The following is a 26,536-nucleotide window of genomic DNA, read 5'->3' on the forward strand; positions in this document are numbered from 1 at the left end:
AAATCTTAATAACATGAATAATTTTAATGCTGTGTGGATGGTTTTTTTTTTATATATATAAATAGGACTTCACAAGGCTTGTCCAATGGAGTCAAACAGAACACAGCCTGCTGTATGCTTGAGATTTGAATCCGGGCCAGGCTCAGCTGCTCACTCTCCACTTGCTGTTAAGAATGGATTTCTGGAATTTCACATCAATAATTACAGTGCAGAGCTGCCACTGTCTTCATTCACAAACCTGGGCCCTTTCTTGGAGGATGAGGTGGTTCCTGAAGTCATTCCAATGAAGATAGAACTCTTTGACTGTAAAATTACTCTTAAGGTATGAAAGATTTATTATTACTGTGACACCTGTTTTTAGGAAGAGAGATGCAGCATCTAAAGCATTATACACTTTGTGGTGATTTTGTTGAAAGGAAAGAAATGGAATCCTCATTCAAAAATATAATAAAATAGCTTAAAACTGAAGATATAATAAAAAAAAAAGACCACAGACTGCCAAATAGGTTGCAATTGAATAATCTTTTTAAATTCTATAAACAAGTGTCAAAGATATATACATTACCTAAAATCCATACAAAGATAATGCAGGCATGATATCCTTGGATTTTCCAAAGGTGTTTAATAAGATTCTTTGAGGTAGACTTGTGACTAAAATCAGAACATTTGTTAGAAAGTTTGAGAGTAAATGCAATTTTTCATTTTTTTAAATTAATTTCATTAAATGTTTCATTTTCTAAATGTTTTAACAGAAATTGGAGAATTTGCCATTGATATGAAATGTTTGGTACTGAAGAGAGCTAAAATATACCTTGACATAAATTTGCAAGAAGGTTGTGTAATTGGCAATTAGTAACCCAGTAGATGAGGAATATATCGTAGTTGGTAACAGATTTGGATTTTCAAAGGTTATATAGTATGGCAATGTACTTCAAGGGGAAACTGAACATCTAAATTCTTGTTGGGAGTTTGGGACTGTTGTTTGCAGGAAAAAAAAACAAAAATGCTGGAGGAACTCAGCAGGTCTCACAGTGTCCAGAGGAGGTAAAGATATTTCACTGATGTTTTGGGCCTCAACCCTTTTAATCCCCAATATCCATCTCCAGAAACTGGGGTTTTACTGTAGTTTGCAGATGTAGATTAACAGATCACTAGAAGTTTTATTTTTTTAGTTTGACTGAAGAAATGATGTTTTATGCTAATTTTTAGAACAGGGAAGTAATTGAGAAATGAAATTTTATTTGGCTTGTTTTGAACCTTGGTTAAGCTATAACTCACTAAGCACAGAAGACTGCAAGTTGGCTTAAAGAAGGTCTGCAAAATTATGGAAAGGCCACATATTCAGATAACATTTTCACTCCAGCGTCTGGAGACATAAATGATGAAGACTAGACAAAAGTCCATTAAATTACTTTTGTGTTAATTCTTGATACTTGAAGGATGATGGCCCAAGACTATATCCTACATCTCCAGGTCCCGTGCCTATAATTCTTCATGTTGATCACTTGATGGTACGGCGGATTGATGATGGGACATTTTGTATCATGGGTAAGTAGGTCATTATTGCAAGAAATCTCTCCTATCAGTGAAATCTGTCTTCGTCACCATTAAATGGACTGTGGGAATGCCCAGTAAAGATGCATATACAGTTTTAAATGGAGTTGGATAGTCGTAGCAAAAGTAGCTTTTGCCTCTGACCTTTCCGTTTTAAATTGTATTTTAATTAATGGAGTTGCATAAAGATGGGCGCACACACACACTATCAATGAGACGACTTGAAATTGAAATATTTTAATTGCCTTCATTCAGCCTGTTTTGTACTCTTCAAACACACCAACTTGAGGTAAGAAGAAACATTCTGGGGAGAAACTAATTGTCTTTATAGCAAAGTCTGTCAAGCGGAGGAGGAAGGGCCCTATCCTGACTTGGGGCATGGGACATGACTTGCATGTCATTTACAAGTAACAAATTTCCTTCTGGATATCTCAGCCTATCCCAGATCATTTGAGCCCACATAAATGTCCCTTGTTAATATTCAAGTCTTTGGGGTTCAACAAAAAAAAAAATCAGTAGTTCCAGGAGAAGAAGCATTGGGTTGCCAGTAGTTTGTTTCATACCGAATAACTAACTTAAACATGATTGCAAATAAATTATTTTTATTTTGGAAGGTGCATCAGTCATCGTCACACATGAGCAGGTGTATGTAATTTTTCCATGAATTTTGCATTTGCCTTAAAAATATCCTCCTCTGCTCCTTTTCCCCTGACCAAACATGTATGGTTATAATGGAATTAGGCAGGTAAGAGAACTGTACAGGAACAAACCCTTCTTCCGAAGTGTCTGTGCCAAACAGGATGTCCAAATCAAACTAAAAATCCCTCCATTCTCTTCATATTCATGTGTCCGTCTAGAAGTCTCTTAAATGTCATTGGTATTCACAGCTATTCCTTTTCTCAACACCAGCTGTTTCACTGTCATCATAACTGCAATGTCCTGAAAATCTTAAATTCCTGTCAATGAGCTCACTCTGCTCCATTGACTTCCTGGTTTTTGTTTTGCAACCTTTCTCACTGACATTGAGGGACATGATCCAGCTTGTAGAACTGCTGCTTCACAGCACCGGATACCTGAGTTTAATCCTGAGCACAGATTGCACTTTCTCTCTTGTGGTTGTGTGCGTTTCTTCCACGTGCTCTGGTTGTGACCTACACGCCAAAGACTAGAGCATTGGTAGGTTAATTGGCCATTGTAAATTGCCTCTCATGTGCAGGTGAGAGAGAAATGTGGGGGGGGTTCATAAAAATGTGGGATTTATGGAAGATCCATGCAAATGGGTGGAGAGTGCAGACTTGGGCCAAAGGGTCTGCTTCCCTGATGTATCACTCTATGATTATATAATCATTTCTTGAATTTACACCCCTGAGGGGTGAACTTGTGGAGGTTTAAAAAAAATAATTATGGGCATGTCTTTTTTTTCCCCCCCAAGCATGGGAAGTGTAAATTTAGAGGCCAAGGGTTTAAGGTGAGCAGGGGGAGACTTTAGAGCAACCTTATCCACTCAGAAGGTACTCTGCATCTGAAAAATGCTGTTGAAAGGAACTACAGAAGTGGGTACAATTATATGTGCACGATATTTGACAGAAGGCCTGGAACAAGCTCAGAATTTCAACCCTGAATCGACGTGGAGAAGTTGGGCCATTGGCTTGTTCTGTGCTGTTTGATGCAAAATATTTCTTCATAATTTGATATTTCAACTTTTAATTTTGTCCAAGTGCCAGCATTTTGTGTTCTATGAAACGCTGTAAATATTACTGACAAACTGTAATTTTTACTTCCTGGTTTAGTGACTGAATGTTCTTCATTATGCTTGCTCAAGCAGATTAATGAAATATGTTGAGGCTTGTGTGGAGCTGCTGGATGCTAGGAATATCCTTGAACTGTTGTTTATGATTGAAGAGGGAAAGTTGATGGTGTAGTGATTGCAAGAGATTTGTGGGCAGTTTTTAAGCTTCTTGATGTAACAAAACCCAGTGCATTGTAGTTAATTAAGATTGTCATTCCCCCCCAGTGGTCTCACTGGTTTGACTTTTGTATTAGCTTTGCAGAAAAGCCCAAATGAAGTTGTTCAGGAGAAGGAGAAGACTTGTGTCATCATGAGTGGATCACACCTGGTCAAACTTGGAACAGTGAAAAGTGGAGGGGTGCAGCCACAGTCAGAGGGTCAGAGTTCATCAGAACACAGTCTTGCAGAAGACATGGTTTGTGTGAAAATCAGACTGTTTCTTTACAATTTTTTTGCAAAATAAATTTCATTTGAGCTTTGATTAATTTATTCAAGAACTTGGCATTAAGTATTTCCTGTTGGCAAAGATATGGCAAATGCTTGGTTGTGGAACTTCATCTCAACTAATCACACCAAGTCCTCTCACTCATCATAAGTCACTATCTGACGTGGTTTCATTTAACTTGATCAATATTTCTTGTTATTACAATGTAGCTCAGAACATATCTCACTCCTCTTCATGAGCTTGGGATAATGCCTAAACAAAAAATGAAGGTTTCTTAATTTTTTTAAAAAGTTGAACGTCTTGTATTTATAGTGCTATTTTATTTACCTGCCAGAAATATTTTCAGATCTCCATCCTATTTCATTCCAGTTTTATTTTTCATGACTGAGAAAGATGTATTATTTATTGCTGAGTTCCGACGTGGTGAACCAGAATGAAAATTAGATCACACAACATGAACTAGAGAAAAGACCATCTCTAATTCCACTGAACTTTCATCTGACAACTCATTCCCACTATTCCTATGAAAAATAGAAATTTAATAGAAATGAGAAATAAAAAATATATTGTGCAAAAACCAATCCAAATTACATATTTAATTTCTTATCATTATGATGTATTCCAAAAAAAAGTTCTAAACCCACCCTACCCCATAACCCTCAATTTTTTCTTCATCCATGTGCCTGTCTAAGAATCCCCCTAATGTTTCAATCTCCACCACCACAAGGCATTCCAGGAACCCACAATTCTCTGTTCATTTTAAAAAAAACTTAACCCTGATGCCTCCCCTAAACTTCCTTCCCATAACTTTATGCATATGTCCTCTGGTGTTTGTCATTCCTGACCTGAGAAACAGGCACTGGCTGTCCACCTTGCCTATGCCCCTCATAATCTTGTAGACCCCTATTAAGTCCCCTCTCATCCTTCTATGCTCCAAAGAGAAAAGTCCCAGCTCTGCTAACCTTGCCTCATAAAACTTGTTTTCCAATCCAGGCAACACCCTGTTAAATCTCCTTTGCACCCTCTCCATGGCTTCCACATCCTTCCTATAATGAAGTGACCAGACTGAACACAATATTCCAAGTGTGGTGTCTCCAGAGATTTGTAGATTTGCAACATGACCTCTCTTCTCTTGAACTCTATTAATGAAGCCCAAGGTCCCTCTGTTCATCCACACTCTTAAATAACCAACCATTAATCCTGTACTTAGCCTTCTGGTTTGTCCTTCCAAAATGCATCACCTCACACTTATTGGCATTGAACTCCATCTGCCACTTTTCCATCCATCTTTGCATCCTGTCCATATCCTCTTGTAACCTTTGACAACCATCAGCTCCATCCACAATTCCTCCAACCTTCATGACATCTGAAAACTTTCTGACCCATCCTTCTGCCTCTTCATCCAGATCATTTCATAAAAATTACAAAGAACAGGGATCCCAAAACAGATCCTGTGGCACTCCACTAGTCACCGACCGCCAGGCAGAATACTTTCCTTTCTGCCTGCAAGCCAATTTTTAAAAATTCACATAGTCAAGGTTCCACTGATCCTGTGCCTCATGACTTTCTGGATGAGTCTCTCGTGGGGGACCTTGTCAAATGCTTTGCTAAAATACGAGTATCAAATTAATCCTGTCTCCTTTCCAAATGACTCTTAAGAACATTTTAAAAAAGGGATAGTAGGCTATCTTGCCAATCAAGCCTGCTCCGTCATTTCAAAGATGATGGCTGATCTGGCCGTGGACTCAGCTTGACCTACTTACCTTTTCCCCTAATTTTCAAAAATCTAACTCCCGTGAGGCAGCCTCTACTGCTTCCTTGGGCAGAGAATTCCAGATTTGCTATTTTCTTGGAAAAGCTGTTCCTCATCTCCATGCAAAATCTACTCCCCCTGCCACCCCAAATCTTGAGGCGATGTCCTCTAGTTCTAGTCTTGCCCACCAGAGGAAGCAATTTTCCTGCCTATATCTTATTGATCCTTTTCTATGTTCTAAAAGATCCCCTCATTCTGATGAATTCCAGAAAGTGCAATTCCAGACAATTCTCTCTCCTCATATCCAGCTGATTGCTCATCTCCAGAATTAACCTGGTGAACCTCCTCTGCACCACCTCCAAGGCCAGTTTATCCTTTCTCAAGTAAGGAGACCAGAACTGCATACGGTTAACATTTCAATTGGCATCTTTTTTATTTTTTTTATTTTTCAAACTATGAACCATACTGGCCAAAATACACAAACATTTCCCTCTTGAATATACACAGTGTCATTTTCTCCCCTTTTCCCCCCTCCTTCACCCCCCCTCCACTCAACGTTCAACCTATATGATACATTAAACCCATTAAACAATGTCATCACACAATGAAAATAAACAAGAGATTTGTGTCATCTACTTTTACATACTGGGTCAGTTCATTTCGTCTTCTCCTGTCATTTTAGGGGGTGGAGGTCCGCGGTAGGCCCTCTCTGTTGTGTTCCATGAACGGTTCCCAAATTTGTTCGAATACTGTGATGTTATTTCTTAAATTATGTTATTTTTTTTCCAATGGAATACATTTATTCATTTCTATGTACCATTGTTGTATTCTCAGGCTGCCATCTTGATAACCTGTTGCACCTGCAAACGTACCTTTTTGCAATTCATGCACAAGCACTCCCAAGTCGCTCAGTGCTGCAATCTTTGACTATTTAAATAATGATCTGAGCATCCATTTCCCTTTCAAAGTGGATGGCTGTATTTACCTACATTATATGCATCTGTGTCTGCCTGTCCCGCATCGGACTTGTCAGCCACAAACGAGCCTGCAGCTGACGTGGACTTTTTACCCCCTCCATAAATCTTCGTCCGCGAAGCCAAGCCAAAGAAAGATGCATCTGACAGAGCCTTTCCAACTCACTTAACCTATCAATATACCTCTGCACAATTTGCTTTTCCACTCAATTCGGTGTCATCAGCAAACTTGTGTTTATCAAAGGTGAAAGGATGGCCCTTTGCTGGGTATTGTAACAGAATTACTTTGCTACAAGCCAAAACATACATCATTTCTCAATCACTGCAGTAATCAAATTGTTTTGATTAGATCAATGCTAATTTGAACTATGTCCGTCAGGAAAGAAATTGTTTTGAAATGTGAGAAACTCAGCAGTAATTAAGTAGCTGAGCATCACAAGCATAAATTAATGTCCTAAGATTGAGATGGAGCTTCAAACTTCTCATGAGGGTTTCACAGATTTTCCAATGATCTAGCAATGCGGTAATGTGTCATTTTGTATTTTTGTTGCTTTTCTGATTGATGATAATACCAAACCTTTTCTTTCAATGCAGAATGACCTCCTTGGACAGGAGCTTGCCTGCACAAAGGAAGCCTTGAAGAAGGCAAACCAAGATATAGAGAGATTGCTCCAAGAAGTAAAGAAGCTAAATCCTGACTTTCAACTTTGATTATTGCAACTCAGCATTTTTACGTCACTTCTGATTGCCAAGACACCATCCAGTTAAAGCAAATTTTACTCAGTGATCACTTATTGGAAAGAGATCACCAGGGGAAACGTCAGTCACTCAGTGCTCTCACCAACCTCATGAACAAGAATGAGGTCTTTGCACGTCGACAGGAGACACTTTGCTTTATTTTCATTCATATTGAGAAAACAATACCATGGCAATCCAAGTCACAAGATTGAAGAGTGCTTTTTTTAAAAAAAAAACAAATCCAATTGCAGATGATGTTGCTAACCATCTTTGGATTGTTTTTTAAAAATGGAGTTTGCCGTATGGAAACATTAGGTTGGAGATTCTGACAGGTATTAAATTTAGGCATTGAGATTCAGAAATTTGAACTGTGTAAGTACTGTGTTTATAATTAACATTTGGGAGGATTGGTTTACACGACAAAGTTGTCAGATGTAATGGACGTGCAGTCACAACAGGCAAATTACAGTTTCTTGGTGACCTTGTGAACCCCCATTGTTCGATTCTATGTACATCTCAAACAAGGTTTGCAGGTAAAAATCTAGGTGTATCATGTCCTTACAAACTTGATGCTGTCAAGGCCAGCAATTTTGCCATTTCTGACTTTGAGGTTTTGAAGTGGTTTGCTCAACATTTGGAGTTGCTGCTGCAAGGTTTTTCGGAGAAAGGGTAATGAAGCAATTACAAACCCTCATTGAACAAATTAAATATTATTATAAGCATGCCACGGTCTTCCCAATTGTGAGCAAAGTAGTGTAGGTGTCTTGGGAAAAACTGGTTAGTGGGAGTTCATTGTGAAAGGTTTCTTTCCAGAGCTATTGTTGAACTCCACACCAATTTGATATATTCCTGCAGCATCATTCATATTTGACTTTTGCTCTTTCCCTTTCTGCTGCCCTCTTGTGAAAGAGTTCATGCAGATAAAAGTATGTATTTTGTTTGAAACAGCCACTAAATTTCAAATGGTGAAGCCCTATGTTCTGTTGCTATGAATGAGGATTTAGAATTGGTTGGAAAGCACAATAGTAATTAAAATGTAAACTACACAGCACCCAATTCCTTGAGTTTAGATTGAGCACAATTACATCAGGGTACTGTGTGATAAATCAGAATATCGGAGTCACACTTGCCCATTGGTGAACCAGAGGAAGTGCTATTCAGCTCACTCCCTATAGCAAGGGAAAAGTAAACTGGCTTTGTGTACTCTATTCAGAACTAGATTGTAACGTTTTGTGTGTTACCAATGGAAATGTTCCCCATTTTTAAGTAAATGATTAAGTTTTAATAGAGACTTGGATCTCGATTTCTGGCATGCTAGACATTACTCAATATTGTCCCTACCTATACAACCATAATTGTCTGTTGGCTAGTTACAGATACTTGGGAGTATCAAGATTTCATATTTCTGGTGGGTTTGGGACATCAGGCTTATTCTGTCACCATTGCCTTTCTGTTTGTAGATTCAGTTTGGTGGAAATTGATCTATTTTATAATAGACACTAAACTGTGGTTTATTTCATTTGACCAGGACTGATAATTTTGTTCCATTTTCAGCTGATCAACAGTAACTGGAAAACATTATGATAACTTTGGCCATTGTTTAAGGATCAATATTTTAATCTTTAAAATTTTAAATATGGCCAGTTATACTGACAATATATTTCTGAAATACAAGTTAACACTTGGTAAAGCAGTACAGGTTTTGATTTTTATTTTAGATGAAAGCTCTGGAGAACTTAAAGTTCATCCTAATATAAAATTGCAGTTCAAAGAAGGATTTTGGATCTGTTTCATACAGAAAGTTCTTGATCTTTATCATTTGAGAATCTTTGCTGAAATACAATGTACATGAAATTCAGTGAGCTCAAGTTCTACTTTAAACTGGTAATGCAGCTGTAAGTTGCTACCTTGACGCACGACTGGCCATTTGGTAGGTTCTGAATATTTGAGTGTGGATAAGAACTGAATAGCTCTGGTGAGAAATGCACTCATTTTCATCAGTGAATGTTGTGTAATAGTGACCATAGTTTTCATTTTTTGTTTACTGAAGATGGTCCTTATTTTGCTTAAGATGGCTTTTCCCAAGGTATGACTACATTTTGCTTGATAGCTGCAAAATAAAACCTTATTTTGAATCCTTTAGAAATAAATATGGTCAAGTATTCTCTTAATGCCTTCTACACTATAGTTGGTAAAGGAGGAAATGCATATTATCTGGTTGTTTTTGATTGCTTTCATAGCAGTCTGACCAGTTAGGGGATATTTCGAGTGGAACACAATGAATACAAGATTCTTGAGGTCACCCTACTGTTTTGCAGTTGTGATGTGAGGAATCCAATAATTTGTGGTATTGAATCTGTTGGCTTTTTAAAAAAAAATAAATCTTCTCAACCTCCCAACCCAGAGTGAAAATGAGAAAAGTTAGTAAATGCTGAGATGGGAAGTTGATTGATATGAATTGAGCCACATGTTGATTTGGATTTCCTAATCATCTTATCTAAAAATTTAAAGGAAAAGCCACAGTTCACTTCTGCACTTTAATTAATGCGAATACGTGTACAATTATCAACTATAGTCAGCTGAGTGAATCTATATTGCACATTCTCCACTTTGTACAAGTTTACCTTTTAACAAGTATTAAACTAATAAGCTGGAAAATGTAATTAAGTAATCAGGGTTGAAATTGAGCGATTCCTGGTGCTGTTTTCCTGTTGGGATTTCTGTTATAGTAATGTGTGTTTCAATAACCTACTGTAGCAGTGTTGATCATACAAAGTAGTTGAATAACTGGGTTTGTATGAGTAAAATTGAAATGGTTTTGTATTTGATAACTGAATAAATTCCCAGAGTATTGAATTGTTTACTTCGTGCCAAATGGTTTACCTGATACTCTATGGAGTGGTTTAAGTATGAATCATACATCTTTTATTTTTAGTATTGAAGGTTAAGATTTTGATGATCTTGCTGACTTTGATCATTTGTACTTAACCAATACAACTGTTGTCACTTTAACATTTTTATAGGAGATGAACTACAGAAAGCTCTTGTTTGTCTAATTTTGTTAGAGGTTTACCTGCTGTCAGCTTTTCCCACTTGAATAGAGGTATAAGAATTCTATACATTAACGTGCTAAATTAATATGTTATGAAATGCTGATGACCAACTTAATTGTCACTTTTTATTTGTGTAATGGTTAAAGAAAAAAATGATTTTCAAATAGAGTAACATTTAAAGGTTAAATGCATTTGACCTTTAAATGTAATTCTTGTACTAATTATCTGTGGGTTAAGTGCCTAATTTTGCACCTTGTACTTGAGAACATAGTTTTAAGAGGTTACTCAAAGCTTGGAGAAAAGCAAGATTCTTTAGTCAAAATTATACAGTAATCTTTTAAACATCATTTCATATTTTACTTCAATTTCTATCACTACTGTAACTTGTGATTCTGCACAGGGTGTATCAGAATGTATCTGAATTCACTAAGCCTCTGCATTATCCATGGAAATATAAAGTAGAATCAAAACACTTGCAAGTCTTTTGAATTCCAGAATTTACTGTCTCCTTCCTCTTCCTTATTTCCTATCTATAATCACTCGACGATGTTGTTGGGATGAGACCTTGGGTCTGACTGAAACTTTTTTTTACTTTCCTATGTCCAGCAAAGCTTTTCCCACATACATGACAGTTGATGCAAAATCAGAATCTATTGCCATCCTTTAATGTTCTGCAACTTTGCTCTATCTTAATTTCTTAAACAGTTGATGATTAGAAGATTGGGAATACCAGTGAATTTCTACAATAATCACTTTTGGCACCAAGCCTGAACCATGTTACTGTTCTAACTGAACGTTGTGGTATACATATGCTAAAATGTTTATTTTTTAAAATACAATGTTAAATAGGTTAAATTAGGCTCAGTTTACAAAAGTGCAATTTTGTTAGCAAATCTTAACTGTTATGTTCTGAGAGAATTTCTCTCACCTGCACCAGACATCACTAATGTTCCTTTTGTAGTGCAGACTGCAATGCTTTGTTTCACATTTGAATGTAGTTACTGCATTGAACTGCTGGATTTAAGATTGGACTTTCAGAATATCCTGCTTGCTCATGAACCTCTTGGAAGGCATCTCTGTGGAAAGACTGATATTTGTGTTTTACATGTTATGACACGAAATCTTAGTCTTCAAACTGTATAAATGAGGCACAACTTTCAACTTTTCCATCAAAATTAATTATGAACAAGTATTTTTAAATTAATTAGTTTGCTAGGAAATGAGGCATTGCTGAAAAACAACTGAGAAATATTAATTTCAACCAGAGAAAAGGGAAATTCTAAGTTTCCCCTCAATTCCTGACATAATTTTTCAAACAGCTACTTTTGATCAGAACTTGGCAGCGAGAAGGGATAACATTCTGCAGACTTCACTTGTATTTTCATTCTTACAGCTTTGTCACTAATCTATTTATGCCTTTTTAATAGTTATACAAAGAATACAATTTCATCAGCTAAACATCCTAATGACTATCTCGGTAGAGTCCAGCAAGCCTTTTTAATGATTGTAAAATGACTGAGCATTCAATTGCAGTAACTTTTTTAAAAAAATCCATTCCACCATGTTACATTTGTGCAATTGTTAAATCAGTGGCAAACAATGAGTCACAATGACAGAAATAGTTATACAACAAAAAAAAAATCAACTGATTATATTGAAGTAGAAGTAATCTGCAGTTATTTTAGTACTGTACAGTTAATGCATGAACTGCAAGTCAAGTGGTTTACAATGTGTGTTTAAAGCATTAGCATTGAAATTTTGGTGTGTTTATTTTCAGATCCAGTTTTGCTCAGCACCACTTCTGTAAATGCCACTTCTGGTTCTGTGAACCAGTTCTATCAAGTATTTTTGAAATAAATTTGTCATCTGAAGTGCCCCTGATATGTTGCTGATAAAACAAATTCAAACTTGTTATCGTGTCCACTGTGTTGCTTGGTGTTTTATTAACATTCTACAAAATGTAATCAAACAAATAAGGTTGTGGCATTTTATTTCATTGGACACAAGCTGATTCCTTCCAATCAGTCACTTCAGTGTCTTGCTGAAGAAACTTGCCCCATCAGGGCTTTCCAGATAATAACCTTTCTTTCAGGCCACCACAAAGTTCCTTTTCTGTTTCCCTTATCTCAGACGGAACATTATACAGCCAGCCATCTCCTCTTGTGTGGACCACAAGGGCTTTGAACTGGCTGAACTTAGAACTCACAACCTGTCTTCAAAAATGGGGGTTTTCCACGCTTGCCAGCTTGTCATGTTCCAGTACCAACTTCTGCTGCTGAACTGAATTCTCTCTCTCTCTCTCTCTCTCTCTCTCAGAGAAAGCCATATGACCCTCTTACAATAGCAAACTGCATTCAAACAGACTGCAGCACTGGACCCAATCTTCTAAATCCATTCATCTGTTGCTTTCCAAAACAATAATCCGTTACTTCACATTATGTTCAATTAAAACACCAACTTGTGAAGTCCTTCAGCAAAGCAGTTTCCATTGCCTTTGCTAAGGCACTGGGAGCCTGGACAGTCTAGCCTGAGCAGAGCTCTGCCATTTTAAATAAGATCTGTGTTGTGAAGTGTTTGTGTTTGTTTGTGTCCTACACTTAAAAAAAACACAATTTATTTTCCAAAAACATATCTATACATAATATAAAATATAACATCATCTGTCATAAAGAAAATTTGGAAAAGTAAGGAAGTAGATGAAAAGATTTTCCAAAGGGAGTAATGGTTAAATAAAGAGAATGGTAAAATAAATCTTACCTGGATTGAACTCCATTTGCCACTCTTCCTCCCCGCTCTGCATCCTATCTGTATCCTTTAGTATCCTATGAGAACTTTCAACACTTTCCACAATTCCTCCAATCTTCGAATCATCCAAAAACTTAATGGCCCATCTTTTTGCTTCTTCATCCAGGTCATTTATAAAAATTACAGAGATCAGGGGTCCCAGAACAGGTCTCTGTGCAACTCCATGATTTATAACTTCCCAAAATCATGGCCAAGTCTCACAGATTGGAAAACTCCCAATGTAACATGGTTATTCAAGAAAAGAAAAAGAGAGAAACCAGGAACTACAGGCCAGTTGGCAGGTCATTGAACAGGAAAATTAGATTATTCATTTTGAAAAGTGGAAGAGCAAGGCAGAATATTACCATAAATTGTGAGACAGTTGAAAGTTGCTGTTGAAAAATCTGGCGGTCCACATAGAGGGATACAAAGTTAGAGTTGGTATCAAGGCTAGTGATTCTGAGGTAGATGCAAGGAGGGAGAAATGGTCTTCAGATAGGTGGTCAGCCAGGCAAAAAAACATTAGGATTATGGATAATGATAGTGAGCTTCATACATGCAAGTTCATAAGATTCATATTTATTTGTTTGCATGATTCAAAAAGTAGATGCTTTTTTTTATATATAATTTTTTTTTAGTGGCCGTATATATGGGGGGGGGGTTAGATTAATCTAAGTTAGGTTATTAATGTTGTGTTGTAATAATTACTTTTCATTTTCCTTTAAATGTAATTTTTTCTGTTTTATTCATGTGATAAAATCTTTAAATAAAGTTTAAAAAAAAAAGTAGATGCTATTAAACTGTTCTGTAATTTTCTTACAGCAATGAAAACTAGTTTTATTTCACAATTAAAACTTGTCCGTAGTGTGATTGCATAGACAGGGAAAGCTGTCGAATTTGTCCCTTTTTGTTCTACCTTTCAGTAGATGCACATCATTTGCTTCCTCTTAAAATGGCCGTGTAAAGACTGACCTCAATGCAAAAGGAACTTGTGTAATGTGTAATATACAAATTCCTGGTCATTGCTAATTTTAAACATTATGACCCTCAGAACAGAAACAATAAGGCTTCCATGCTCCTCAGTAGTTGCACAAACTTCTTCACAATGACAAGAGAAGCCAGATGATTTATTTAAATAATTGTTTAGTCTCTGAAAAATATTGCAATTCAAATCTTAATAACATGAATAATTTTAATGCTGTGTGGATGGTTTTTTTTTTATATATATAAATAGGACTTCACAAGGCTTGTCCAATGGAGTCAAACAGAACACAGCCTGCTGTATGCTTGAGATTTGAATCCGGGCCAGGCTCAGCTGCTCACTCTCCACTTGCTGTTAAGAATGGATTTCTGGAATTTCACATCAATAATTACAGTGCAGAGCTGCCACTGTCTTCATTCACAAACCTGGGCCCTTTCTTGGAGGATGAGGTGGTTCCTGAAGTCATTCCAATGAAGATAGAACTCTTTGACTGTAAAATTACTCTTAAGGTATGAAAGATTTATTATTACTGTGACACCTGTTTTTAGGAAGAGAGATGCAGCATCTAAAGCATTATACACTTTGTGGTGATTTTGTTGAAAGGAAAGAAATGGAATCCTCATTCAAAAATATAATAAAATAGCTTAAAACTGAAGATATAATAAAAAAAAAAGACCACAGACTGCCAAATAGGTTGCAATTGAATAATCTTTTTAAATTCTATAAACAAGTGTCAAAGATATATACATTACCTAAAATCCATACAAAGATAATGCAGGCATGATATCCTTGGATTTTCCAAAGGTGTTTAATAAGATTCTTTGAGGTAGACTTGTGACTAAAATCAGAACATTTGTTAGAAAGTTTGAGAGTAAATGCAATTTTTCATTTTTTTAAATTAATTTCATTAAATGTTTCATTTTCTAAATGTTTTAACAGAAATTGGAGAATTTGCCATTGATATGAAATGTTTGGTACTGAAGAGAGCTAAAATATACCTTGACATAAATTTGCAAGAAGGTTGTGTAATTGGCAATTAGTAACCCAGTAGATGAGGAATATATCGTAGTTGGTAACAGATTTGGATTTTCAAAGGTTATATAGTATGGCAATGTACTTCAAGGGGAAACTGAACATCTAAATTCTTGTTGGGAGTTTGGGACTGTTGTTTGCAGGAAAAAAAAACAAAAATGCTGGAGGAACTCAGCAGGTCTCACAGTGTCCAGAGGAGGTAAAGATATTTCACTGATGTTTTGGGCCTCAACCCTTTTAATCCCCAATATCCATCTCCAGAAACTGGGGTTTTACTGTAGTTTGCAGATGTAGATTAACAGATCACTAGAAGTTTTATTTTTTTAGTTTGACTGAAGAAATGATGTTTTATGCTAATTTTTAGAACAGGGAAGTAATTGAGAAATGAAATTTTATTTGGCTTGTTTTGAACCTTGGTTAAGCTATAACTCACTAAGCACAGAAGACTGCAAGTTGGCTTAAAGAAGGTCTGCAAAATTATGGAAAGGCCACATATTCAGATAACATTTTCACTCCAGCGTCTGGAGACATAAATGATGAAGACTAGACAAAAGTCCATTAAATTACTTTTGTGTTAATTCTTGATACTTGAAGGATGATGGCCCAAGACTATATCCTACATCTCCAGGTCCCGTGCCTATAATTCTTCATGTTGATCACTTGATGGTACGGCGGATTGATGATGGGACATTTTGTATCATGGGTAAGTAGGTCATTATTGCAAGAAATCTCTCCTATCAGTGAAATCTGTCTTCGTCACCATTAAATGGACTGTGGGAATGCCCAGTAAAGATGCATATACAGTTTTAAATGGAGTTGGATAGTCGTAGCAAAAGTAGCTTTTGCCTCTGACCTTTCCGTTTTAAATTGTATTTTAATTAATGGAGTTGCATAAAGATGGGCGCACACACACACTATCAATGAGACGACTTGAAATTGAAATATTTTAATTGCCTTCATTCAGCCTGTTTTGTACTCTTCAAACACACCAACTTGAGGTAAGAAGAAACATTCTGGGGAGAAACTAATTGTCTTTATAGCAAAGTCTGTCAAGCGGAGGAGGAAGGGCCCTATCCTGACTTGGGGCATGGGACATGACTTGCATGTCATTTACAAGTAACAAATTTCCTTCTGGATATCTCAGCCTATCCCAGATCATTTGAGCCCACATAAATGTCCCTTGTTAATATTCAAGTCTTTGGGGTTCAACAAAAAAAAAAATCAGTAGTTCCAGGAGAAGAAGCATTGGGTTGCCAGTAGTTTGTTTCATACCGAATAACTAACTTAAACATGATTGCAAATAAATTATTTTTATTTTGGAAGGTGCATCAGTCATCGTCACACATGAGCAGGTGTATGTAATTTTTCCATGAATTTTGCATTTGCCTTAAAAATATCCTCCTCTGCTCCTTTTCCCCTGACCAAACATGTATGGTTATAATGGAATTAGGCAGGTAAGAGAACTGTACAGGAACAAACCCTTCTTCCGAAGTGTCTGTGCCAAACAGGATGTCCAAATCAAACTAAAAATCCCTCCATTCTCTTCATATTCATGTGTCCGTCTAGAAGTCTCTTAAATGTCATTGGTATTCACAGCTATTCCTTTTCTCAACACCAGCTGTTTCACTGTCATCATAACTGCAATGTCCTGAAAATCTTAAATTCCTGTCAATGAGCTCACTCTGCTCCATTGACTTCCTGGTTTTTGTTTTGCAACCTTTCTCACTGACATTGAGGGACATGATCCAGCTTGTAGAACTGCTGCTTCACAGCACCGGATACCTGAGTTTAATCCTGAGCACAGATTGCACTTTCTCTCTTGTGGTTGTGTGCGTTTCTTCCACGTGCTCTGGTTGTGACCTACACGCCAAAGACTAGAGCATTGGTAGGTTAATTGGCCATTGTAAATTGCCTCTCATGTGCAGGTGAGAGAGAAATGTGGGGGGGGTTCATAAAAATGTGGGATTTATGGAAGATCCATGCAAATGGGTGGAGAGTGCAGACTTGGGCCAAAGGGTCTGCTTCCCTGATGTATCACTCTATGATTATATAATCATTTCTTGAATTTACACCCCTGAGGGGTGAACTTGTGGAGGTTTAAAAAAAATAATTATGGGCATGTCTTTTTTTTCCCCCCCAAGCATGGGAAGTGTAAATTTAGAGGCCAAGGGTTTAAGGTGAGCAGGGGGAGACTTTAGAGCAACCTTATCCACTCAGAAGGTACTCTGCATCTGAAAAATGCTGTTGAAAGGAACTACAGAAGTGGGTACAATTATATGTGCACGATATTTGACAGAAGGCCTGGAACAAGCTCAGAATTTCAACCCTGAATCGACGTGGAGAAGTTGGGCCATTGGCTTGTTCTGTGCTGTTTGATGCAAAATATTTCTTCATAATTTGATATTTCAACTTTTAATTTTGTCCAAGTGCCAGCATTTTGTGTTCTATGAAACGCTGTAAATATTACTGACAAACTGTAATTTTTACTTCCTGGTTTAGTGACTGAATGTTCTTCATTATGCTTGCTCAAGCAGATTAATGAAATATGTTGAGGCTTGTGTGGAGCTGCTGGATGCTAGGAATATCCTTGAACTGTTGTTTATGATTGAAGAGGGAAAGTTGATGGTGTAGTGATTGCAAGAGATTTGTGGGCAGTTTTTAAGCTTCTTGATGTAACAAAACCCAGTGCATTGTAGTTAATTAAGATTGTCATTCCCCCCCAGTGGTCTCACTGGTTTGACTTTTGTATTAGCTTTGCAGAAAAGCCCAAATGAAGTTGTTCAGGAGAAGGAGAAGACTTGTGTCATCATGAGTGGATCACACCTGGTCAAACTTGGAACAGTGAAAAGTGGAGGGGTGCAGCCACAGTCAGAGGGTCAGAGTTCATCAGAACACAGTCTTGCAGAAGACATGGTTTGTGTGAAAATCAGACTGTTTCTTTACAATTTTTTTGCAAAATAAATTTCATTTGAGCTTTGATTAATTTATTCAAGAACTTGGCATTAAGTATTTCCTGTTGGCAAAGATATGGCAAATGCTTGGTTGTGGAACTTCATCTCAACTAATCACACCAAGTCCTCTCACTCATCATAAGTCACTATCTGACGTGGTTTCATTTAACTTGATCAATATTTCTTGTTATTACAATGTAGCTCAGAACATATCTCACTCCTCTTCATGAGCTTGGGATAATGCCTAAACAAAAAATGAAGGTTTCTTAATTTTTTTAAAAAGTTGAACGTCTTGTATTTATAGTGCTATTTTATTTACCTGCCAGAAATATTTTCAGATCTCCATCCTATTTCATTCCAGTTTTATTTTTCATGACTGAGAAAGATGTATTATTTATTGCTGAGTTCCGACGTGGTGAACCAGAATGAAAATTAGATCACACAACATGAACTAGAGAAAAGACCATCTCTAATTCCACTGAACTTTCATCTGACAACTCATTCCCACTATTCCTATGAAAAATAGAAATTTAATAGAAATGAGAAATAAAAAATATATTGTGCAAAAACCAATCCAAATTACATATTTAATTTCTTATCATTATGATGTATTCCAAAAAAAAGTTCTAAACCCACCCTACCCCATAACCCTCAATTTTTTCTTCATCCATGTGCCTGTCTAAGAATCCCCCTAATGTTTCAATCTCCACCACCACAAGGCATTCCAGGAACCCACAATTCTCTGTTCATTTTAAAAAAAACTTAACCCTGATGCCTCCCCTAAACTTCCTTCCCATAACTTTATGCATATGTCCTCTGGTGTTTGTCATTCCTGACCTGAGAAACAGGCACTGGCTGTCCACCTTGCCTATGCCCCTCATAATCTTGTAGACCCCTATTAAGTCCCCTCTCATCCTTCTATGCTCCAAAGAGAAAAGTCCCAGCTCTGCTAACCTTGCCTCATAAAACTTGTTTTCCAATCCAGGCAACACCCTGTTAAATCTCCTTTGCACCCTCTCCATGGCTTCCACATCCTTCCTATAATGAAGTGACCAGACTGAACACAATATTCCAAGTGTGGTGTCTCCAGAGATTTGTAGATTTGCAACATGACCTCTCTTCTCTTGAACTCTATTAATGAAGCCCAAGGTCCCTCTGTTCATCCACACTCTTAAATAACCAACCATTAATCCTGTACTTAGCCTTCTGGTTTGTCCTTCCAAAATGCATCACCTCACACTTATTGGCATTGAACTCCATCTGCCACTTTTCCATCCATCTTTGCATCCTGTCCATATCCTCTTGTAACCTTTGACAACCATCAGCTCCATCCACAATTCCTCCAACCTTCATGACATCTGAAAACTTTCTGACCCATCCTTCTGCCTCTTCATCCAGATCATTTCATAAAAATTACAAAGAACAGGGATCCCAAAACAGATCCTGTGGCACTCCACTAGTCACCGACCGCCAGGCAGAATACTTTCCTTTCTGCCTGCAAGCCAATTTTTAAAAATTCACATAGTCAAGGTTCCACTGATCCTGTGCCTCATGACTTTCTGGATGAGTCTCTCGTGGGGGACCTTGTCAAATGCTTTGCTAAAATACGAGTATCAAATTAATCCTGTCTCCTTTCCAAATGACTCTTAAGAACATTTTAAAAAAGGGATAGTAGGCTATCTTGCCAATCAAGCCTGCTCCGTCATTTCAAAGATGATGGCTGATCTGGCCGTGGACTCAGCTTGACCTACTTACCTTTTCCCCTAATTTTCAAAAATCTAACTCCCGTGAGGCAGCCTCTACTGCTTCCTTGGGCAGAGAATTCCAGATTTGCTATTTTCTTGGAAAAGCTGTTCCTCATCTCCATGCAAAATCTACTCCCCCTGCCACCCCAAATCTTGAGGCGATGTCCTCTAGTTCTAGTCTTGCCCACCAGAGGAAGCAATTTTCCTGCCTATATCTTATTGATCCTTTTCTATGTTCTAAAAGATCCCCTCATTCTGATGAATTCCAGAAAGTGCAATTCCAGACAATTCTCTCTCCTCATATCCAGCTGATTGCTCATCTCCAGAATTAACCTGGTGAACCTCCTCTGCACCACCTCCAAGGCCAGTTTATCCTTTCTCAAGTAAGGAGACCAGAACTGCATACGGTTAACATTTCAATTGGCATCTTTTTTATTTTTTTTATTTTTCAAACTATGAACCATACTGGCCAAAATACACAAACATTTCCCTCTTGAATATACACAGTGTCATTTTCTCCCCTTTTCCCCCCTCCTTCACCCCCCCTCCACTCAACGTTCAACCTATATGATACATTAAACCCATTAAACAATGTCATCACACAATGAAAATAAACAAGAGATTTGTGTCATCTACTTTTACATACTGGGTCAGTTCATTTCGTCTTCTCCTGTCATTTTAGGGGGTGGAGGTCCGCGGTAGGCCCTCTCTGTTGTGTTCCATGAACGGTTCCCAAATTTGTTCGAATACTGTGATGTTATTTCTTAAATTATGTTATTTTTTTTCCAATGGAATACATTTATTCATTTCTATGTACCATTGTTGTATTCTCAGGCTGCCATCTTGATAACCTGTTGCACCTGCAAACGTACCTTTTTGCAATTCATGCACAAGCACTCCCAAGTCGCTCAGTGCTGCAATCTTTGACTATTTAAATAATGATCTGAGCATCCATTTCCCTTTCAAAGTGGATGGCTGTATTTACCTACATTATATGCATCTGTGTCTGCCTGTCCCGCATCGGACTTGTCAGCCACAAACGAGCCTGCAGCTGACGTGGACTTTTTACCCCCTCCATAAATCTTCGTCCGCGAAGCCAAGCCAAAGAAAGATGCATCTGACAGAGCCTTTCCAACTCACTTAACCTATCAATATACCTCTGCACAATTTGCTTTTCCACTCAATTCGGTGTCATCAGCAAACTTGTGTTTATCAAAGGTGAAAGGATGGCCCTTTGCTGGGTATTGTAACAGAATTACTTTGCTACAAGCCAAAACATACATCATTTCTCAATCACTGCAGTAATCAAATTGTTTTGATTAGATCAATGCTAATTTGAACTATGTCCGTCAGGAAAGAAATTGTTTTGAAATGTGAGAAACTCAGCAGTAATTAAGTAGCTGAGCATCACAAGCATAAATTAATGTCCTAAGATTGAGATGGAGCTTCAAACTTCTCATGAGGGTTTCACAGATTTTCCAATGATCTAGCAATGCGGTAATGTGTCATTTTGTATTTTTGTTGCTTTTCTGATTGATGATAATACCAAACCTTTTCTTTCAATGCAGAATGACCTCCTTGGACAGGAGCTTGCCTGCACAAAGGAAGCCTTGAAGAAGGCAAACCAAGATATAGAGAGATTGCTCCAAGAAGTAAAGAAGCTAAATCCTGACTTTCAACTTTGATTATTGCAACTCAGCATTTTTACGTCACTTCTGATTGCCAAGACACCATCCAGTTAAAGCAAATTTTACTCAGTGATCACTTATTGGAAAGAGATCACCAGGGGAAACGTCAGTCACTCAGTGCTCTCACCAACCTCATGAACAAGAATGAGGTCTTTGCACGTCGACAGGAGACACTTTGCTTTATTTTCATTCATATTGAGAAAACAATACCATGGCAATCCAAGTCACAAGATTGAAGAGTGCTTTTTTTAAAAAAAAAACAAATCCAATTGCAGATGATGTTGCTAACCATCTTTGGATTGTTTTTTAAAAATGGAGTTTGCCGTATGGAAACATTAGGTTGGAGATTCTGACAGGTATTAAATTTAGGCATTGAGATTCAGAAATTTGAACTGTGTAAGTACTGTGTTTATAATTAACATTTGGGAGGATTGGTTTACACGACAAAGTTGTCAGATGTAATGGACGTGCAGTCACAACAGGCAAATTACAGTTTCTTGGTGACCTTGTGAACCCCCATTGTTCGATTCTATGTACATCTCAAACAAGGTTTGCAGGTAAAAATCTAGGTGTATCATGTCCTTACAAACTTGATGCTGTCAAGGCCAGCAATTTTGCCATTTCTGACTTTGAGGTTTTGAAGTGGTTTGCTCAACATTTGGAGTTGCTGCTGCAAGGTTTTTCGGAGAAAGGGTAATGAAGCAATTACAAACCCTCATTGAACAAATTAAATATTATTATAAGCATGCCACGGTCTTCCCAATTGTGAGCAAAGTAGTGTAGGTGTCTTGGGAAAAACTGGTTAGTGGGAGTTCATTGTGAAAGGTTTCTTTCCAGAGCTATTGTTGAACTCCACACCAATTTGATATATTCCTGCAGCATCATTCATATTTGACTTTTGCTCTTTCCCTTTCTGCTGCCCTCTTGTGAAAGAGTTCATGCAGATAAAAGTATGTATTTTGTTTGAAACAGCCACTAAATTTCAAATGGTGAAGCCCTATGTTCTGTTGCTATGAATGAGGATTTAGAATTGGTTGGAAAGCACAATAGTAATTAAAATGTAAACTACACAGCACCCAATTCCTTGAGTTTAGATTGAGCACAATTACATCAGGGTACTGTGTGATAAATCAGAATATCGGAGTCACACTTGCCCATTGGTGAACCAGAGGAAGTGCTATTCAGCTCACTCCCTATAGCAAGGGAAAAGTAAACTGGCTTTGTGTACTCTATTCAGAACTAGATTGTAACGTTTTGTGTGTTACCAATGGAAATGTTCCCCATTTTTAAGTAAATGATTAAGTTTTAATAGAGACTTGGATCTCGATTTCTGGCATGCTAGACATTACTCAATATTGTCCCTACCTATACAACCATAATTGTCTGTTGGCTAGTTACAGATACTTGGGAGTATCAAGATTTCATATTTCTGGTGGGTTTGGGACATCAGGCTTATTCTGTCACCATTGCCTTTCTGTTTGTAGATTCAGTTTGGTGGAAATTGATCTATTTTATAATAGACACTAAACTGTGGTTTATTTCATTTGACCAGGACTGATAATTTTGTTCCATTTTCAGCTGATCAACAGTAACTGGAAAACATTATGATAACTTTGGCCATTGTTTAAGGATCAATATTTTAATCTTTAAAATTTTAAATATGGCCAGTTATACTGACAATATATTTCTGAAATACAAGTTAACACTTGGTAAAGCAGTACAGGTTTTGATTTTTATTTTAGATGAAAGCTCTGGAGAACTTAAAGTTCATCCTAATATAAAATTGCAGTTCAAAGAAGGATTTTGGATCTGTTTCATACAGAAAGTTCTTGATCTTTATCATTTGAGAATCTTTGCTGAAATACAATGTACATGAAATTCAGTGAGCTCAAGTTCTACTTTAAACTGGTAATGCAGCTGTAAGTTGCTACCTTGACGCACGACTGGCCATTTGGTAGGTTCTGAATATTTGAGTGTGGATAAGAACTGAATAGCTCTGGTGAGAAATGCACTCATTTTCATCAGTGAATGTTGTGTAATAGTGACCATAGTTTTCATTTTTTGTTTACTGAAGATGGTCCTTATTTTGCTTAAGATGGCTTTTCCCAAGGTATGACTACATTTTGCTTGATAGCTGCAAAATAAAACCTTATTTTGAATCCTTTAGAAATAAATATGGTCAAGTATTCTCTTAATGCCTTCTACACTATAGTTGGTAAAGGAGGAAATGCATATTATCTGGTTGTTTTTGATTGCTTTCATAGCAGTCTGACCAGTTAGGGGATATTTCGAGTGGAACACAATGAATACAAGATTCTTGAGGTCACCCTACTGTTTTGCAGTTGTGATGTGAGGAATCCAATAATTTGTGGTATTGAATCTGTTGGCTTTTTAAAAAAAAATAAATCTTCTCAACCTCCCAACCCAGAGTGAAAATGAGAAAAGTTAGTAAATGCTGAGATGGGAAGTTGATTGATATGAATTGAGCCACATGTTGATTTGGATTTCCTAATCATCTTATCTAAAAATTTAAAGGAAAAGCCACAGTTCACTTCTGCACTTTAATTAATGCGAATACGTGTACAATTATCAACTATAGTCAGCTGAGTGAATCTATATTGCACATTCTCCACTTTGTACAAGTTTACCTTTTAACAAGTATTAAACTAATAAGCTGGAAAATGTAATTAAGTAATCAGGGTTGAAATTGAGCGATTCCTGGTGCTGTTTTCCTGTTGGGATTTCTGTTATAGTAATGTGTGTTTCAATAACCTACTGTAGCAGTGTTGATCATACAAAGTAGTTGAATAACTGGGTTTGTATGAGTAAAATTGAAATGGTTTTGTATTTGATAACTGAATAAATTCCCAGAGTATTGAATTGTTTACTTCGTGCCAAATGGTTTACCTGATACTCTATGGAGTGGTTTAAGTATGAATCATACATCTTTTATTTTTAGTATTGAAGGTTAAGATTTTGATGATCTTGCTGACTTTGATCATTTGTACTTAACCAATACAACTGTTGTCACTTTAACATTTTTATAGGAGATGAACTACAGAAAGCTCTTGTTTGTCTAATTTTGTTAGAGGTTTACCTGCTGTCAGCTTTTCCCACTTGAATAGAGGTATAAGAATTCTATACATTAACGTGCTAAATTAATATGTTATGAAATGCTGATGACCAACTTAATTGTCACTTTTTATTTGTGTAATGGTTAAAGAAAAAAATGATTTTCAAATAGAGTAACATTTAAAGGTTAAATGCATTTGACCTTTAAATGTAATTCTTGTACTAATTATCTGTGGGTTAAGTGCCTAATTTTGCACCTTGTACTTGAGAACATAGTTTTAAGAGGTTACTCAAAGCTTGGAGAAAAGCAAGATTCTTTAGTCAAAATTATACAGTAATCTTTTAAACATCATTTCATATTTTACTTCAATTTCTATCACTACTGTAACTTGTGATTCTGCACAGGGTGTATCAGAATGTATCTGAATTCACTAAGCCTCTGCATTATCCATGGAAATATAAAGTAGAATCAAAACACTTGCAAGTCTTTTGAATTCCAGAATTTACTGTCTCCTTCCTCTTCCTTATTTCCTATCTATAATCACTCGACGATGTTGTTGGGATGAGACCTTGGGTCTGACTGAAACTTTTTTTTACTTTCCTATGTCCAGCAAAGCTTTTCCCACATACATGACAGTTGATGCAAAATCAGAATCTATTGCCATCCTTTAATGTTCTGCAACTTTGCTCTATCTTAATTTCTTAAACAGTTGATGATTAGAAGATTGGGAATACCAGTGAATTTCTACAATAATCACTTTTGGCACCAAGCCTGAACCATGTTACTGTTCTAACTGAACGTTGTGGTATACATATGCTAAAATGTTTATTTTTTAAAATACAATGTTAAATAGGTTAAATTAGGCTCAGTTTACAAAAGTGCAATTTTGTTAGCAAATCTTAACTGTTATGTTCTGAGAGAATTTCTCTCACCTGCACCAGACATCACTAATGTTCCTTTTGTAGTGCAGACTGCAATGCTTTGTTTCACATTTGAATGTAGTTACTGCATTGAACTGCTGGATTTAAGATTGGACTTTCAGAATATCCTGCTTGCTCATGAACCTCTTGGAAGGCATCTCTGTGGAAAGACTGATATTTGTGTTTTACATGTTATGACACGAAATCTTAGTCTTCAAACTGTATAAATGAGGCACAACTTTCAACTTTTCCATCAAAATTAATTATGAACAAGTATTTTTAAATTAATTAGTTTGCTAGGAAATGAGGCATTGCTGAAAAACAACTGAGAAATATTAATTTCAACCAGAGAAAAGGGAAATTCTAAGTTTCCCCTCAATTCCTGACATAATTTTTCAAACAGCTACTTTTGATCAGAACTTGGCAGCGAGAAGGGATAACATTCTGCAGACTTCACTTGTATTTTCATTCTTACAGCTTTGTCACTAATCTATTTATGCCTTTTTAATAGTTATACAAAGAATACAATTTCATCAGCTAAACATCCTAATGACTATCTCGGTAGAGTCCAGCAAGCCTTTTTAATGATTGTAAAATGACTGAGCATTCAATTGCAGTAACTTTTTTAAAAAAATCCATTCCACCATGTTACATTTGTGCAATTGTTAAATCAGTGGCAAACAATGAGTCACAATGACAGAAATAGTTATACAACAAAAAAAAAATCAACTGATTATATTGAAGTAGAAGTAATCTGCAGTTATTTTAGTACTGTACAGTTAATGCATGAACTGCAAGTCAAGTGGTTTACAATGTGTGTTTAAAGCATTAGCATTGAAATTTTGGTGTGTTTATTTTCAGATCCAGTTTTGCTCAGCACCACTTCTGTAAATGCGAACTGGTTCTGTGAACCAGTTCTATCAAGTATTTTTGAAATAAATTTGTCATCTGAAGTGCCCCTGATATGTTGCTGATAAAACAAATTCAAACTTGTTATCGTGTCCACTGTGTTGCTTGGTGTTTTATTAACATTCTACAAAATGTAATCAAACAAA

At 36.8% G+C, this 26,536-nt stretch overlaps 2 protein-coding genes and 2 long non-coding RNA genes across 6 annotated transcripts in view; 2 read left to right on the forward strand and 2 right to left on the reverse strand.

Moving 5' to 3' along the window:
* Positions 1–12,220, forward strand: part of bltp3a (bridge-like lipid transfer protein family member 3A) — a 129,094-nt gene extending 116,874 nt beyond the window's left edge. Inside the window, exons 20-23 of one of the 2 annotated variants that reach the window (XM_069941566.1) lie at positions 66–322; positions 1,440–1,548; positions 3,598–3,758; positions 7,110–12,220. In XM_069941566.1, the coding sequence (XP_069797667.1) occupies positions 66–322; positions 1,440–1,548; positions 3,598–3,758; positions 7,110–7,226 (644 nt within the window). In that variant the 3' untranslated portion in view covers positions 7,227–12,220. Of the gene's footprint in view, positions 1–65; positions 323–1,439; positions 1,549–3,597; positions 3,759–7,109 lie in introns of those variants that run through there. The other variant, XR_011358402.1, reaches the window with a different exon arrangement.
* LOC138764998 (uncharacterized) lies at positions 3,849–11,524 on the reverse strand. Its single transcript, XR_011358404.1, has 3 exons — positions 11,235–11,524; positions 4,116–4,309; positions 3,849–4,040 (listed from the first exon to the last, which is right to left on the reverse strand). It is a non-coding gene; the product is annotated as an uncharacterized lncRNA (long non-coding RNA).
* On the forward strand, positions 7,498–26,477 carry LOC138764995 (bridge-like lipid transfer protein family member 3A). Of its 2 annotated transcripts, none has more exons than XM_069941568.1 (5): positions 7,498–7,585; positions 14,325–14,581; positions 15,699–15,807; positions 17,857–18,017; positions 21,369–26,477. In XM_069941568.1, the coding sequence occupies exons 2-5, from the start codon at positions 14,345–14,347 to the stop codon at positions 21,483–21,485; spliced, it is 624 nt and encodes a 207-aa protein (XP_069797669.1). In that variant the 5' UTR covers positions 7,498–7,585; positions 14,325–14,344; the 3' UTR covers positions 21,486–26,477. The 2 variants fall into 2 exon arrangements, with proteins under 2 accessions (XP_069797669.1, XP_069797668.1); XM_069941567.1 differs by lacking the exon at positions 7,498–7,585 and adding an exon at positions 10,275–10,356.
* On the reverse strand, positions 18,108–25,783 carry LOC138764997 (uncharacterized). Its single transcript, XR_011358403.1, has 3 exons — positions 25,494–25,783; positions 18,375–18,568; positions 18,108–18,299 (listed from the first exon to the last, which is right to left on the reverse strand). It is a non-coding gene; the product is annotated as an uncharacterized lncRNA (long non-coding RNA).
* Positions 26,478–26,536: the final 59 nt, after the last annotated feature.

The sequence above is a fragment of the Narcine bancroftii genome, chromosome 5 (assembly GCF_036971445.1).
Source record: "Narcine bancroftii isolate sNarBan1 chromosome 5, sNarBan1.hap1, whole genome shotgun sequence".
NCBI lineage: Eukaryota > Metazoa > Chordata > Chondrichthyes > Torpediniformes > Narcinidae > Narcine > Narcine bancroftii.